This window comes from Mobula hypostoma, chromosome 6 (genome assembly GCF_963921235.1).
Source record: "Mobula hypostoma chromosome 6, sMobHyp1.1, whole genome shotgun sequence".
Lineage (NCBI taxonomy): Eukaryota > Metazoa > Chordata > Chondrichthyes > Myliobatiformes > Myliobatidae > Mobula > Mobula hypostoma.
Genome location: NC_086102.1, coordinates 128,877,146 through 128,891,605, shown reverse-complemented (window position 1 = coordinate 128,891,605; position 14,460 = coordinate 128,877,146). Strand labels below are relative to the sequence as shown.

General features: G+C 47.9%; 1 protein-coding gene across 3 annotated transcripts in view; it reads right to left on the bottom strand.

Annotated features, from left to right (window-relative positions):
• Positions 1-14,460, bottom strand: part of col18a1a (collagen type XVIII alpha 1 chain a) — a 291,702-nt gene that overhangs the window by 68,750 nt on the left and 208,492 nt on the right. For all 3 annotated transcript variants that reach the window (XM_063051689.1, XM_063051687.1, XM_063051688.1), the window contains 2 exons: positions 10,318-10,444; positions 1,546-1,631 (listed from right to left, as the gene is read on the bottom strand). In XM_063051689.1, coding sequence (XP_062907759.1) covers positions 1,546-1,631; positions 10,318-10,444 — 213 coding nt within the window. The remainder of the gene's footprint in view (positions 1-1,545; positions 1,632-10,317; positions 10,445-14,460) is intronic.

Sequence of the window (14,460 nt, the reverse complement as noted above, 5' to 3'; positions counted from 1 at the left end):
ACAGATTAATCTATTTATCACATGTACACCGAAACATATACAGCGAAATGCAACCAAAGCACCCAGGGGTGTGTTGGGGGCAGCCTGCAGGTGTTGTTACACATCCCGGTGCCAACGTTAGGTGTCTGGAACGTTTGTGCTCAGCAGAGCACCACAGAACACTGCTCAATCGGTAAAGCATGTCCACCTCTGTAACGGAGAGGCTGCCGCACACTTCTCGGCAGAGAAAGTTGAGAAAAGATTAAACTGCGGTATTTAAAATGATGGAGTAAATAAGGACAAAGTTTTAACCGGTGACCAGAGGACACGGATTTAAAATAAACCACAGCTGCACCAGAGAATTTCTTCTATGACGTGGCAAGAGGCCTTGGACGGGTATCTGATACAAGAAGGGGTCAGCGCACGTTGATTTCAGAAGAGAATCCAGTAGGTTCATGGTGAGAACAGAGTGCAGGAGGAAGGGTGCAGATGGGTGAGGGATAGGGTTGCCAACTTTCTCACTCCCAAATAAGGGACAAAAGTAGCAGTCAAATACGGGACACTTGTATTCACCCCGAGAAAGACTACCATGACCATGAAGCCTTGCGCGGGCACCTGTGTGCGCATGCGTGACGTGAGCATGCGTGACGTGAGCATGCGTGACGTGTGCGTGTGTGTATGTGCCAATATTTTTTTCTACAAATCAGTTTTGGCAATCCTGTTCATTGAAACTACACTGAACATACATTATTTCTACTTTATAGGCTGTGTATTTATCATATCATTCCTGCTTTTACTATATGTTAGTGTTATTTTCAGTTTTATGTGTTATTTGGTATGATTTGGTAGGTTATTTTTTGGGTCTGGGAACACTCAAAAATTTTTCCCATATAAATTAATGGTAATTGCTTCTTCGCTTTACGCCATTTTGGTACGAAAGGTTTCATAGGAATGCTCTACCTTAGCGGGGGAGATATAGGACAAGGGCGGTCCCCTATGGGACAAACCAATTTAGCCCGATATACGGGATGTCCCGGCTAATACGGGACAGTTGGCAACCCTAGCGAGGGAGTTGGAAGGGCCAAAGCCCCTGGAGTGATGATGAAGGAAGGGGTGTGTGGGGAGGGGGTGGTGACTAGGTGCAGACTGCCTGCTGGTTGGACGCAAGGTCTTGAGGTGTGGGTTCAGACAGTGCCGTGGGGTAAGGTAACAAGCTCCACATGGACCTGGGAGTCAGGGTCCCCACAAACAGAAACATTGCTCACAGTAGCGATGCAGGACATTCAGCCGACCACATGCATGATGATCAGCAGTGGGGATGTTTCTCCTTTGGCTGCTGGACTCTGGAAACGATTGCAAAGGTGATAGCTCCACAATGAACATTTAAAAAGGCCTCATTTATGCACAGCTTGGCTCTCTGCTGCCCTCAGGTGGTGCTCAGCATGAAGTGCAAGGCGATCGCCAACAGCTCAGGCCGATAAAGCTGTGAGACAACCAGCACCCCAAGGAACAACTTGTTCACCAACAAATCCATTCCATGGCTACCTCCTTCAAGCGGCTTCATACCTTCTCTCCTTTGATTGTGGTGACCGTTTCAACACTCAAGCCTCTGTCACCTTTCATGCCGTGCGTCTCCTGGATTCTCCTCTCACCTGCAGAGTGGGAAAAGGAAGATGAGAGCAGCCTGTCAGAGACCAGCCATTCTCCGCTCGGCCACCAGGAGGCAGAGCAGCAGCTTCACTTCATAGGAAGCCGGCCGTTCGGAACTGGGCTCCTTCAGTGGGAAATGACAGCTCGGACCAGGGCACGGCTCTGCAGGCAACATCGGGCCAAGGGGAGGCTCAACAGCTCGAACAATCAGCTGAATATGTGCGAATGAGGAGTGTGTCGGTGCGAGAGCATGGGGTGGGGAGTCTGCCAGGTGGCGGTTGTGTATGGTCAGGAGTGTGTCAGGAAAGAGAGTGTTTGGGATGGGGAGTGTGTTAGGAAGTAGAGCGTTTGGGGTGGGGAGTATGTGAAGGGAGTGTGTGGGATGAGAAGAGCAGTCAACATAATGAGCATGAGCTCCTCCTTCACATGTTCTACCAGTCTGTAGTTGCCAGTATGATCTTCTGGTGTGCTGGGACAATGCAATCAACATGGGCTCAATAAACTGATAAGAAAGGCTGGCTCTGTTATAGGAGGCAAAAGGACACACTTGGAGGCTGTGTTGGAGCAAAGGACCCTCCGGAAAATCCTGGCAATTCTGGACAATATTTCTCAACCTCTGCATACCACCTTGGCTGAACAGAGGAGCACTTTCAGTAATAGACAACTGCGTTCTCTAAAGGGCGCTATATGAGGCCATTCTTACCCTTGGCCATTAAACTCCATAATGAGTCAACCTGTAGATGGGGAAGTGATGACCCCCTCCTGTTAGACTGTTTACCAGTGCTCTGTCTACCACACCCTGCATCACAGACACCCTGTGCAACACTGTACAATGCTACCATCATTTCATACCTGGATGGTGTGAATGTGCTCCCATTACTGTATAATATTACAGTAATTCTTGCACTACCATCTTATCGGTGTGAACCTGGAAATCTGGTAATATTTGACTTGGTAATCTTGTGCATCTTACTTTAAGGAAATTTATTTTTTATTCTTTCTTACTTCTCTTCTAATATTTGTATATCTTGTAATGCTACAGTGACACTGTCATTTCCTTTAGGATCACGGAAGTACTATGTGTCAGTCAATGAGTGTATTGTCTGTCAGCAGGTACATCAGTTCATGCAGTGAGTGTCTGCAGGTGTGTGTGTGTGTGTGTGTGTGTGTGTGTGTGTGTGTATGTGTGTATATATATATATATACACACACATACATACACACACCTGTGTTTGCATGTGAGTGTGCATGTTTGTGCTTGTGTGTCCCTGTTTATGTTAAAACCTGGCACGTTTGTGTGTCTGTAAACACTCCGCTGTTTGAATGCCCCTCTCGCTGACCTCACTTCCCCTTGCACTCACAACTATGCCTTCCCTCGGTTCACTGTATGCTCCCTCATTTTGGCACCTTCACTCTCCATAGTTTACTGAAACCCTCCAACAGTCCTTTTCCGTCTGACCATGCCATACACAGTGTTGATCGTAGAAGGTCTATGGAACAGTGTACACACATACATAGACACACACACACACAAACTACAATTTTAAAGCACACACAAACATCCAAAGTTTTAACATAACCTCTGACACACGGAAACACTCACTAACAGCTGCCTGTTGTGTAATTCATGCTTCCACCAGTAGATGGAGCTGTGACCCAGCATACAGCACTGATGGAACACACACAAACTGCTGGAGGAACTCAGCAGGCCAATAGTCATAGTCATAGTATAGTTATAGTCATACTTTATTAATCCTAGGGGAAATTGGTTTTCGTTACAGTTGCTCCATAAATAATAAATAGTAATAGAACCGTAAATAGTTAAATAGTAATATGTAAATTATGCCAGTAAATTATGAAATAAGTCCAGGACCAGCCTATTGGCTCAGGGTGTCTGACCCTCCAAGGGAGGAGTTGTAAAGTTTGATGGCCACAGGCAGGAATCACTTCCTATGACGCTCTGTGTTGCATCTCGGTGGAATGAGTCTCTGGCTGAATGTACTCCTGTGCCCACCCAGTACATTATGTAGTGGATAGGAGACATTGTCCAAGATGGCATGCAACTTAGACAGCATCCTCTTTTCAGACACCACCGTCAGAGAGTCCAGTTCCATCCCCACAACATCACTGGCCTTATGAATGAGTTTGTTGATTCTGTTGGTGTCTGCTACCTTCAGCGTGCTGCCCCAGCACACAACAGCAAACATGATAGCACTGGCCACCACAGACTCATAGAACATCCTCAGCATCGTCCGGCAGATGTTAAAGGACCTCAGTCTCCTCAGGAAATAGAGATGGCTCTGACCCTTCTTGTAGACAGCCTCAGTGTTCTTAGACCAGTCCAGTTTATTGTCAATTCGTATCCCCAGGTATTTGTGATCCTCCACCATGTCCACACTGACCTCCTGGATGGAAACAGGGGTCACCGGTACCTTAGCTCTCCTCAGGTCTACCACCAGCTCCTTAGCCTTTTTCACATTAAGCTGCAGATAATTCTGCTCACACCATGTGACAAAGTTTCCTACCGTAGCCCTGTACTCAGTCTCATCTCCCTTGCTGATGCATCCAACTATGGCAGAGTCATCTGAAAACTTCTGAAGATGACAAGACTCTGTGCAGTAGTTGAAGTCCGAGGTGTAAATGGTGAAGAGGAAGGGAGACAAGACAGTCCCCTGTGGAGCCCCAGTGCTGCTGATCACTCTGATGGACATACAGTGTTGCAAGCAGCATGTATTCTAAGAGTACAGTTGATGCTTTGGGCCGAGACCTGTCTGATGGATGCCATTGGAAGGCTTGTCATAGGATACTCATGTGGTGCAGATCCTTGGCCCACTATTCTTTGTGGCCTGCGGAGTCTTATGCAACCTCACCCCTCTCTGTAACCTCTCTCTCTCTCTAGTGCCACTGCCCCAGAGCACCAGCAAGCCGAGTTCAAGGCTGACCTCTGGTTCACAGTTCACTCTGTGACCACTCCAGCTTCCTCCTACATCCTAAAAATATCAACTTGCTGCTGGTGAATTGCTCTTAGTGTGTCGATGGGCAGCAAAGTAGCGCAACGATCAGGGTTAAATTCCCACTGCTGTCTGTAAGGAGTTCTCACGTTCTCCCCATCACTGCATGGATTTTCTCCAGGTGCTCCAGTTCCCTCCCATATTCCAAAGAAGTATGGTAAATTGTGGACATGCTAAATTGGCGCCAGAGGTGTTGCGACAATTGAGGGCTTACCCCAGGTTATGCTCCGATTGTGCTGGTCATTGACACAAATAATGCATTTCACTACATGGTCTGACGTTCCAATGGACACGTGAGAAATAAAGCTAATCTTTATCTTTAGGCAGCAGGAGTATGGGTGGAGGAACAGGAAGAAAGGAATTACCATGATGACCAGCAGGCAATCAGTGGGTAAATAGCCTCCGTGTGAGGAAATATGAGCACCCCTGGTCTCTTATCTCTCCTGAACTATATCTACTTCATCAAATGCAACGGTTCCCCATACTCTGGTAACCTCTCCCGAAATCTCTCCAAATCTCCATCCTCCTTATCGCCTCCCTCAGTCCAAGCTTCTAGCCAGCTGCCTTAAGATCTCCTTAAATAGCCTGTCAAACACTGTTCAACAGGCTCAATGAACTGCCTTGGGATGCTCTGATGATTAAAGACTCTCTATGAATGAGGTTATTATTACTGAGTAAAGAAAGACATGTGCATGTGGCCCTTCCCCTGCTTCAGGACATCCCACATTCCTTCACAACCAATCAGAAACACACTTGATGTTGTCATCAGGGAAACAAAGCAACCACTATTTACACAGCAAGATCCCACATGGAGCAACATCAGAAATGACTGTGTCATCTGCCTTAGCAAAGCTGGTCGAGGTATTACAACTGTAGCTTCTCCAGGAGGAAGCAGCGCAGGGGGATCTGTGAACTTCCACCTGAGCTGAGTTTAAACTTGGGCTTGGTGTTTCAGAGGAAGATGTGAGAGAGAAGGTGAGGGAGTGGGAAACACAGCTGTCAGTTCCGTGGCCCCGTGTACATGGAGTGCGAGAGGTTGCAGCCTCTATTTGAATATCTGAAGCAGCTACTCCTCACGTTCAGGCTGCAGCTTATCCCCACACCCCTGATCTTTGGGCACCCAGTTTGGAGGGCAGTGGGGTTCTTAGAAGGACTATGGGTTGGCTTGCTTCTGGGCCAGACCAAGATGGCCAATCACGGGTCCAGGAAAAGGAGCGTGCAATGTCCCAGGAATGGTGACCCTGCAGAGGCTCAAGTCTGCTGTCCACAATGATAACCATATTTTAATTTGAAACTGGTAATAGTGCATTTCATGAAGTCCTGTATATTGTATATTCGTGTTTTACCATAACATTGTAATCATTTGAATAATGTTTTTGTAAAGAGCAAGAGACAGACAGAAAGAAAGAAAGAGAGAGAGACAGAGAGACAGACACAGAGAAAGAGGCAGAGACACAAAGAGAAAAATGACAGGCAGGCACAGACAGACAGAGACACAGAGAGAGAAGGAGAGAGAGAGATGCAGAGAAACAGAGGGATAGAGAGGGAGAGGGAGTGGAGGAGAGAGAGACAGAGATGGAGAGAGTGAAATAGGATCATCGTTGGAAGGAAGTAAGGGAAAAATCCACAATCTATTCTTGCCTAATCCACCATAATCCTTGGCAGGAATTTGCGCGCTTTCAAGTGTAATCTTTTAATCCCTGGGATCTGAAGCAGTTGACTGAGCACCACTGTCCTATTGGTAATGAAGGGCCCCTCTGTAGTTGTTTCAATAATTCACTACCATGATGCGATGCACACAGAGTCTGTCAGACCCCAATCACCCGAGTTCCACCAGACCTTATTATCTAAACGGAGCCCTTCCCACCGAGCAACTTGATGCAACAGGTCGCCGCAGTGTGTGTGAAGTGCAGGGCACAGCACTCAGACGTGGAGAAATCACTCGAAGTAAAAAAGGATCCAGTGCTTTCCCAACGTACTTGATGAATAAATTCTTCTCGGGCTTCCAGCTGGGTATAGGTATAAATTTTAACCGATGTTTCAGTCACAAACTCTGCCATTTTCATCAGCAATGATGCCTAGGTGCATCTAGTCTGGTGGTAATTATAACCCCATCATCCGTCCCTCCTGATTGCCGAGGACTAACCTATCAGGTTTCCACTGCCCCACCTTGTTTACAATCGAATTCCAGTTCTTACTTAGAGTAAGACTTTCATTTTTGTTGAAATTCTTATTCTCTAGTTTAATTTCAATGGCTTCCTTCACCAGGTGGTCCCAAAAGCCATTGGCAAGGCCCAGTAGTTTTGCGCCATCGAAGTCAATCCTATGGCCATTGCGAATGCAATGTTCTACTACCGCCATTTTCTCCGGGTAACCTAAACGGATACACCTCCTGTGCTCCTCGATGCGGGATTCCACCGTGTGTCCTGTCTAGCCGATTAGCGCAATTCTGCATTCACAGGGACTCCTGCAAATGCTAGCCGTCCTGAGTACCAGGTCAACTTTGACCTGCATAAACTGTGATTTGAACTTCCTTACAGGATTGTATTAATCTGGTATTTCTTCAGAATCCTGGTGATCCCTCCAGAAACTGTGGAATTATAGGGAAGAGAGAGGATTTCTCCCCATTGTTAGATTTCCTGGTTTTTCTGTTAGCGCTTTTAAGGGTCCAATTGATTTCCTTCACCTTGTAACCATTCTGAAGGAATGTCATGCATAATCATCTATTTCCTTGTGAAGACTCTCTGGGTCCTAAATAGTTTTCACACAGATAATCAAAGTGGAAAAGACTGCTTTACATTGGGAGGTGTAATGGTGGCTGTTATTGTTGAGGTGTAAGCCCATGTGACAGGGCTTCTGATAGATGCCACGCTCCAGGCTACCATCCAATTTCTGTTGTATTAGAATGTCCAGGAACAGGAGGCAGCCATTCAAGGGGCTCAGGAGGTGTATCCATTTGGGTTACCCCGAGATAGCAGTGATAGCAGAACATTGCGTTCTCAGTAGCCATCTCTCTCTTTCTCTGGCTATCCATCCCATAGGATGATGATGGTTCCTTTCAGTCAGTTAGTGGGGTGGTACCCCACTCCTCAGAAAGGAACAGTGTGTGCGTGAGTGGATTTTAGGTGAGAAGGGGGTTGCACAGGTCCAGACCCACCCTCTCAACATCCCCTCCCCCATCCAGCTGCATGGTGGGGTCCGAGACAGCTGGGGGAGGTTCTGTTGCTGTGACTGGGCAGACTGAGCTTCGATGCAAGGGATGCCCTTTCCGCGCTTCACGGCACGTGTTGCTAGATGGCCGTTGACCCTACGAGAGGGTTCATCCGCCCTTTGCCAGGTCTTGTTTTTCGTCCTGCAGGGTGTCTAGCCACCCTCCTCACCAGGCAAGCCTGCTGGGGGAGCCGGTTTAGTCGCCGACCACCTGACCATGCAACAGGTAGTACTGGGTTACATGGTACCATCAGCACTCAGACCAGTGACCTGACCAGGCCATAGGATTGACTTCAATGGCATTTGGGACCACCTGGTAAAGCAAGACATTGAAATAGAACTAGAGAGTAAAAACTTCTACAAAGACGAAGGTCTCGTTAAGTAAGAACTGGAATTTGATTGTAAACAAGGTGGGACAGCGGAAACCTGACTGGATGAGGACTAACCAATCAAACTGGATGATGGGGATATAAACACACCGGACTAGACATGCCCAGGCATCATCCCTGATGAAGACGGCGGAGTTGGTGATCGAAACGTTGGTTAAAATCAATACCTGTACCTGGCTAGAAGGCTGAGAAGAGCTTATTTGTCTCTCGAGGTACTTCACGGGGACCCTGCCAGACAGCTGCTGATATCGAGCAGCACCAGGGTACGGCGAGGCCCAAGAGCGGGGGTTTAGGTCAGAGACAGAGAACAAGCTGGGAAGGGTTGTTCGGGAACTTCTAGAGGTTCAGCGAGGCTTGGAGGGCAGAGCAAAGAGGAGGTGAGATGAGGACTGGTGAGCACTGGCTTCACGCAGGGTTACAGGTCCACGAGGTGGGTGGGGGGGGGTTCGTCTATGGAGAGATGCGACATGAAGGCCAGTGGATCAGTGAGAACAAGGGTGACGACGAACTGGGGTCTGGGCAGCCTACTTTTGGATATCCTTTGGCTTACGGAGGGTCGACTGGAAGAGGCTGGTCATAGAGGGGACAGCAGTCAGGGAAACAAGGTTTCAGCTGCACTGAGTGAAGGTGAGGGGGAGGATATGGGGGGAGAGGGGTGGAAGTTGATGGGGAAGAGGAGGGAGTGAAAATGAGATTTGTGAGGGATTAGCGTAAATGGATGGCTGATTGTGGGCATGCTATGTTGGCGCTGGAATGTGTGGAATCACTTGTGGGCTGCCCCCAGCACATCCTTGGGTGTGTTGGTTGTTCGTGCAAATGACACATTTCACTGCATTAGGTTTCTATGTACATGTGATAAATAAAACTAAATAAAATCATGTCATCTACATCAATCATAATGTGGGTAACTGATCAGCTAACGTGCTGATGACACCACAGGATTGGGGTATGGACAGCGAGGAAGGCTATCACAGCAGGATCTGGAGCAGCTGGAAAAATGGGCTGAAAAATAGCAGGTGGAATTTAATGCAGACAAGTGCGAGATGTTGCACTTTGCTATGACCATTCAGGCTAGGTCTTATATAGTGAACGGTAGGGTACTGAGCAGTGTGGTAGAATGAAGGGATCGGGAGTACACGTCCATAATTCATTGAAAGTGATGTCACAGGTAGACAGGATCGTAAAGAAAGTTTTTGGCACATTGGCCTTTATAAATCATAAGTCAAAGTATTGAGTACAGGAGATGGGATGTTATGTTGAAATTAGGCCTCACCAAAGACATTGGTGAGGCATAATTTGGAGTATTGTGTGCAGTTCTGGTCACCTACCTACAGGAAAGATGTAAATAAGGTTGAAAGAGTACAGAGAAAATTTACAAGGATGTTGCCAGGTCTGGAGGATCTGAGTTATAAGGAAAGACTGAATAGGTTAGGACTTTATTCCTTAGAATGTAGAAGATTGATAGAGGTATCCAAAATTTATGAGGGTATAGATAGGGTAAATGCTAGCAGACTTTTTCCACTGAGGTTGGGTGGGACTACAGCCAAAGGTCATGGGTGAAAGGTGAAAAGTTTAAGGGGAAAATGGGGGGAAACTTCATCACTCAGAGGGTTGTGAGAGTGTGGAATGAGCTGCCAGCACAAACCGCACTTGCGAACTCGATTTCAAAGTTTGAGAGAAGTTCGGACAGCTACGTGGAAGGTAGGGGTATGGTCCAGGTGCAGGTTGATGGGAGGCAGTTTAAATGGTCTGGCATGGACTAGATGGGCTGAAGGGCCTGTTTCTGTGCTGTATGACTCACAGCTCCATGTTGAGGCAGGAATGAGTTCCAACATGCACACGTGTGCACAGACACACACGCATACGTACACATATGTTGTGACTTACAGACACCTGCACACAGACACTGACACATGGGTGCATGGGCATGAGCAGAGATACACAGCCATGTGTCATGCGTGTGCACCTCTCCATGCACATACACACACGTGCTCACAAACGCAGAAGCACGTAACACCCAATACAGACACATAACGCTGTCGGATGAAGACAGCACACCAGACCAGCAGCTTTCCTACCCCTCTCCTCCACGGCTGTCCACCGGATGGTCTCGTGGGCTGGCCGTGGTGGCCTGAGGCTCTCTCTGCTGGTGGGCGGAGGGTGAACTGGTGGGTACTCTGGGGGTCGATATGAAGGAGGAGTTACCTGTGGGGAAAAACAAGACCTCGTTTCAGGGAAGGGATGTGGGAAAGGGCAAAATGGACACCTCTTTTCACCTGAATGCAGCAAATGAACAGACCCTCACATCTCTGGGAAAGTGCATCTCAGGCAGGGGCCTTTCAGCCACATCTCTGGAAGCCCAGGCCTTTCCCCAATCTAGGGCAAAAGCAGCCTCATGGTCATGACACCTCCCACGCACACAAACCCAACTGGATCCACACCCTGTCTCTTCCCTACTCAATATGACCAGGGAAGCACATCTTTGAGGTGCTGTGGTGCTGCTGCAACTTATTTTCTGTGATGCGTGGCCAAGTGGTTATGGCATCGGTCTAGTGATCTGAAGGTCGCTAGTTCGAGCCTCAGCTGAGGCAGTGTGTTGTATCCTTGAGCAAGGCACGTAACCACACATTGCTCTGTGATGACACCGGTGCCAAGCTGTATGGGTCCTAATGCCCTTCCCTTGGACAACATCGGTGGTGTGGAGAGGGGAGACTTGCAGCATGGGTAACCGCCGGTCTTCCGTACAACCCTACTCAGGCCTGCGCCCTGGAAACCTTCCAAGGCTCAAATCACGAGACTAACGGATGCCTCTGTATATCTATTTAATACTGTTGTTCTATTACTGTCTTGTTTTTATCTACCGCTTTTTTTAATTGCCTGAGAAGAAGCCAAACAGAGTTTCATTGTACCTTTGTATAATGACAATAAAGATCATTCAATCAATCAATCAATCAATCGTTGTGGGCCAGCTGGGTGTGGTCCATAAGCACCTGTCTTCCTTTACATGGAGCCGTGGACAGCTTTACAGATCCAGTGGACAGCCCTGTTGAAGTGGTATCGGAGGAAGGGTAGAAATCGGACACACACTACCTTGCAGCTTTCAGTATCAGACCCTCAGATCTTGTACACTCTGCACAAAGGGTTGGCATCTCCTCCAGTGGGCAGCAAAGCTCCCTGTGCTTAAGCACACATCCCCTTTCACCTCCTGACGGGGCCTAGCACGTAACCATGGAGACGACTCCAGAGGCCGCCGGCAGGAGGACCCAGCTGAGCACCAGGCCCCCGGCACCTCCCAGCCTGGCTGGAGGCAGCAGTGGTAGTGCTGTCACCACGTGACCTTGCTATTCAGCCGGACTAAAGTGACTCATTGTTCCCAGGAATGGGGCTGCAGGGCTGCGATTGAAGGGGCCACTGTTGCAGGAGTGGGAGGCAGCTAGGCTGTCCGAGCTGGGTGCTGTCCAACACAATCCTCGGCACTTCCTCTCCACACAAGTCCCCCCCACAAGCCAGTGGCAGCTCTGAGACTCACCACCGGACCAGGCACAAAGGGTAACAAAGAATGCCGGCGAGAGGGTCCAGACAAACAAAAATAAACCAAAAGATTATGCAGGTGCTGGAAATCTTGAGAGACACAAACAAAATGGTGGAGGAGCTCAGCGATGCAGGTGGCATCTATGGAAGGCAATTTCCACATTTCAGGCCGCCACCCTTGGTGAAGTCTCGATGAATGGTCTTGGCCCATAATGTCAATTGTTTATTCCCCTCCATGGATGCTGATTGGCTTGCTGAGTTCCTCCAGCGTTTTGTGTGTATTGCAGACAAGCCAAGACGGTCACTTCCCATCACAACCTGGTGGCCAACAGTGACGCGGCTCATGAAGCAGCTCCAGGGAAAGGGTTCGATCCTGACCTCCGGCACTGGGTTCTCCCGTTTTCCCCCAAATCCCAAAGATGGGTGAGTAGGTTAATCAGCCTCTGTAAGGAGTTTGTACAACCTCCCCATGTCTTCCTGTGATCCGGTTTCCTCACACGTTCCGAGGATACATGAGTTAGTTAGTAAATTGTGGGCATGCTCTATTGGCACCAGAAGCATGGCGAAACTGTGTTGGTTGTTGACGCAACTAGTTATGTATTTATGTATATTTTGACCCTTATGGGTTGCAGTTAAGCTTTGCTGTATGGTACATACTGAACGTAACGTGAGAGGGTGTTCTGGGTAAATGACTTACAAGTCAATAAATGGCTGCATATTTGTTCCTCACCTCTCTGTCTCTCGTGTGTGTTATTCACGGCCTTCTGGCTTCCCAGTACCACAAACATAACAACTGGCAACGAGGTGACAAGTCCTTACGTGATATTTATTGCTTTGCTCCCTTCAGCAACTCTGTGTGCAACAGTGGAGGCGTACCGCTGTGTAATGTGTGTGAGTGAAAAGCAGACGCCACATGCCACATGAAAACGGCCACAGGAAGCGTGATGAGTGAAGAATCCGAGGGGAGAGAAGGACAATGGGACGGTTAAATAAAACAAGTAAGAGAGGGGGAGAGAGATGGATAAGAGCAGTTCACTTTTCTGGAGTGTGACTGTGTTTGAAAATGGTGACGATGTCTGGAAGTGTGGGGGCGTATGACGAAATGACAGAGCAATGGAGGTCATTTACTAAAAGATATGAATATTCTGCGCAGGCAAATCAAATTTTCGATGATATTCATGTTCCAGCTTTTCCAACAGTGATGGATGCAAAACCGTTTAATTTATTACGCAGTCTAATGCAACGTGGCAAGCTTGGCAGTAAGCCCAATGACGACACAATTGAAGTCTTCAAGGACCACTATTCACCTAAACCATTGATTATTGCTGAGGGGCGTAGATTTCATAAAGAAGGAATCAAGGAGGAGGATTGGAGCTGCAGGACTGCAATTGAAGGGGCCACTGTTGCCGTGGGAGGCAGCTAGGCCTGGGCACTGTCACCCACCCCCTGCCCCCCTGCCCCCAGCCAGTGGCAGCTCTGATGGACTCACCACTGGACCAGGCACAGAGGGCAACGTGGAAAGCCAGTGAGTTTGACTTTAAAGAAGGTGAGTCTATTTCACAGTTTGCAGCAATGCTGAAGCAACTGTCTAAACGCTGTGATTTTGGGCAGTTACTGAATGACACTTTATGTGATCGACTCGTATGTTGTCTGTGTAGTGAGGCAATTCAGAAGTGTTTGCTTACAGAAGACAGACTAGCCTTACCAAGGAAATGGAGATTAGTACATCCATTGAGATGACAGCTAAAGAAGCACAGCTATGAAGCACATCTTCCCAAGTTCATAAAGTTTCCACTGATTTTAAGAATAAGACAGCTATTAGCAATCAATGTCAGCAAAGGAATGCTAGTATAAGGATTTAGATTGCTGAAGCTGTGGTAAAAAGGGACTTATTGAACACGCCTGTAAAAGTAAAAAGACACTGTCAAGCAAAAACACCGTATTAAAGAAAAATGACTTTTGGAAAACTCCAAAAAAAGTGAAGAAGATGGACGATACTGAGGATGGACGGAGTGGCTCCCACTCTGTGGTTGAAGAAGCTTTGCATGGTTTATCTGTTTCAGGAGACAAAGATGGCATTGGGTGTCCCTGCGGTTGGATGGGGCCACAGTGAGGATGCAGGCGGACATGGCTGCTGCAGTACCTCTGGTGTGAGAGACAGTCTGCAAGCAGAAATTGCAGCATCTCACCCCAGAAGGAGCAAGGTTGACTGTAAAGACTTACAGACTGGCGAGGTCATTCCAGTGAGGGGAGTAGTACATGCTACAGTGGGGATTACTAGATGGAGAAAGAAATTCCCACTGTGCGTTGTTAATGGTAGGTATCCAGCACTTCTGGGCCGCCCATGGTTGGAGAAGCTCAAACTCATCTGGCACAAAGTGCACATGATTGGTAGGAGCACTGGTCTACAAGGGAGATTGAAGAACCACACAGAAGTATTCAATGGAGAACTGGGCAGGATGAAAGGAATCACTGTTAAGCCGACACAACACCCAAATGCCTGCAGGCAAGACTGTTCCATATGCCCTCAAATCAAAGGTGGAGGCTGACTTCGAAAGACTGCTCCAGAGTAAGGTATTGCAACCAGTGTATGTAAGTAAATGGGCAGCTCCATTGGCTCCTGTCCTAAAAAGGATGGGACTTTAAGGCTGTGAGGAGTCTTCAAGATAACTTATAACCCAGTTCTAACA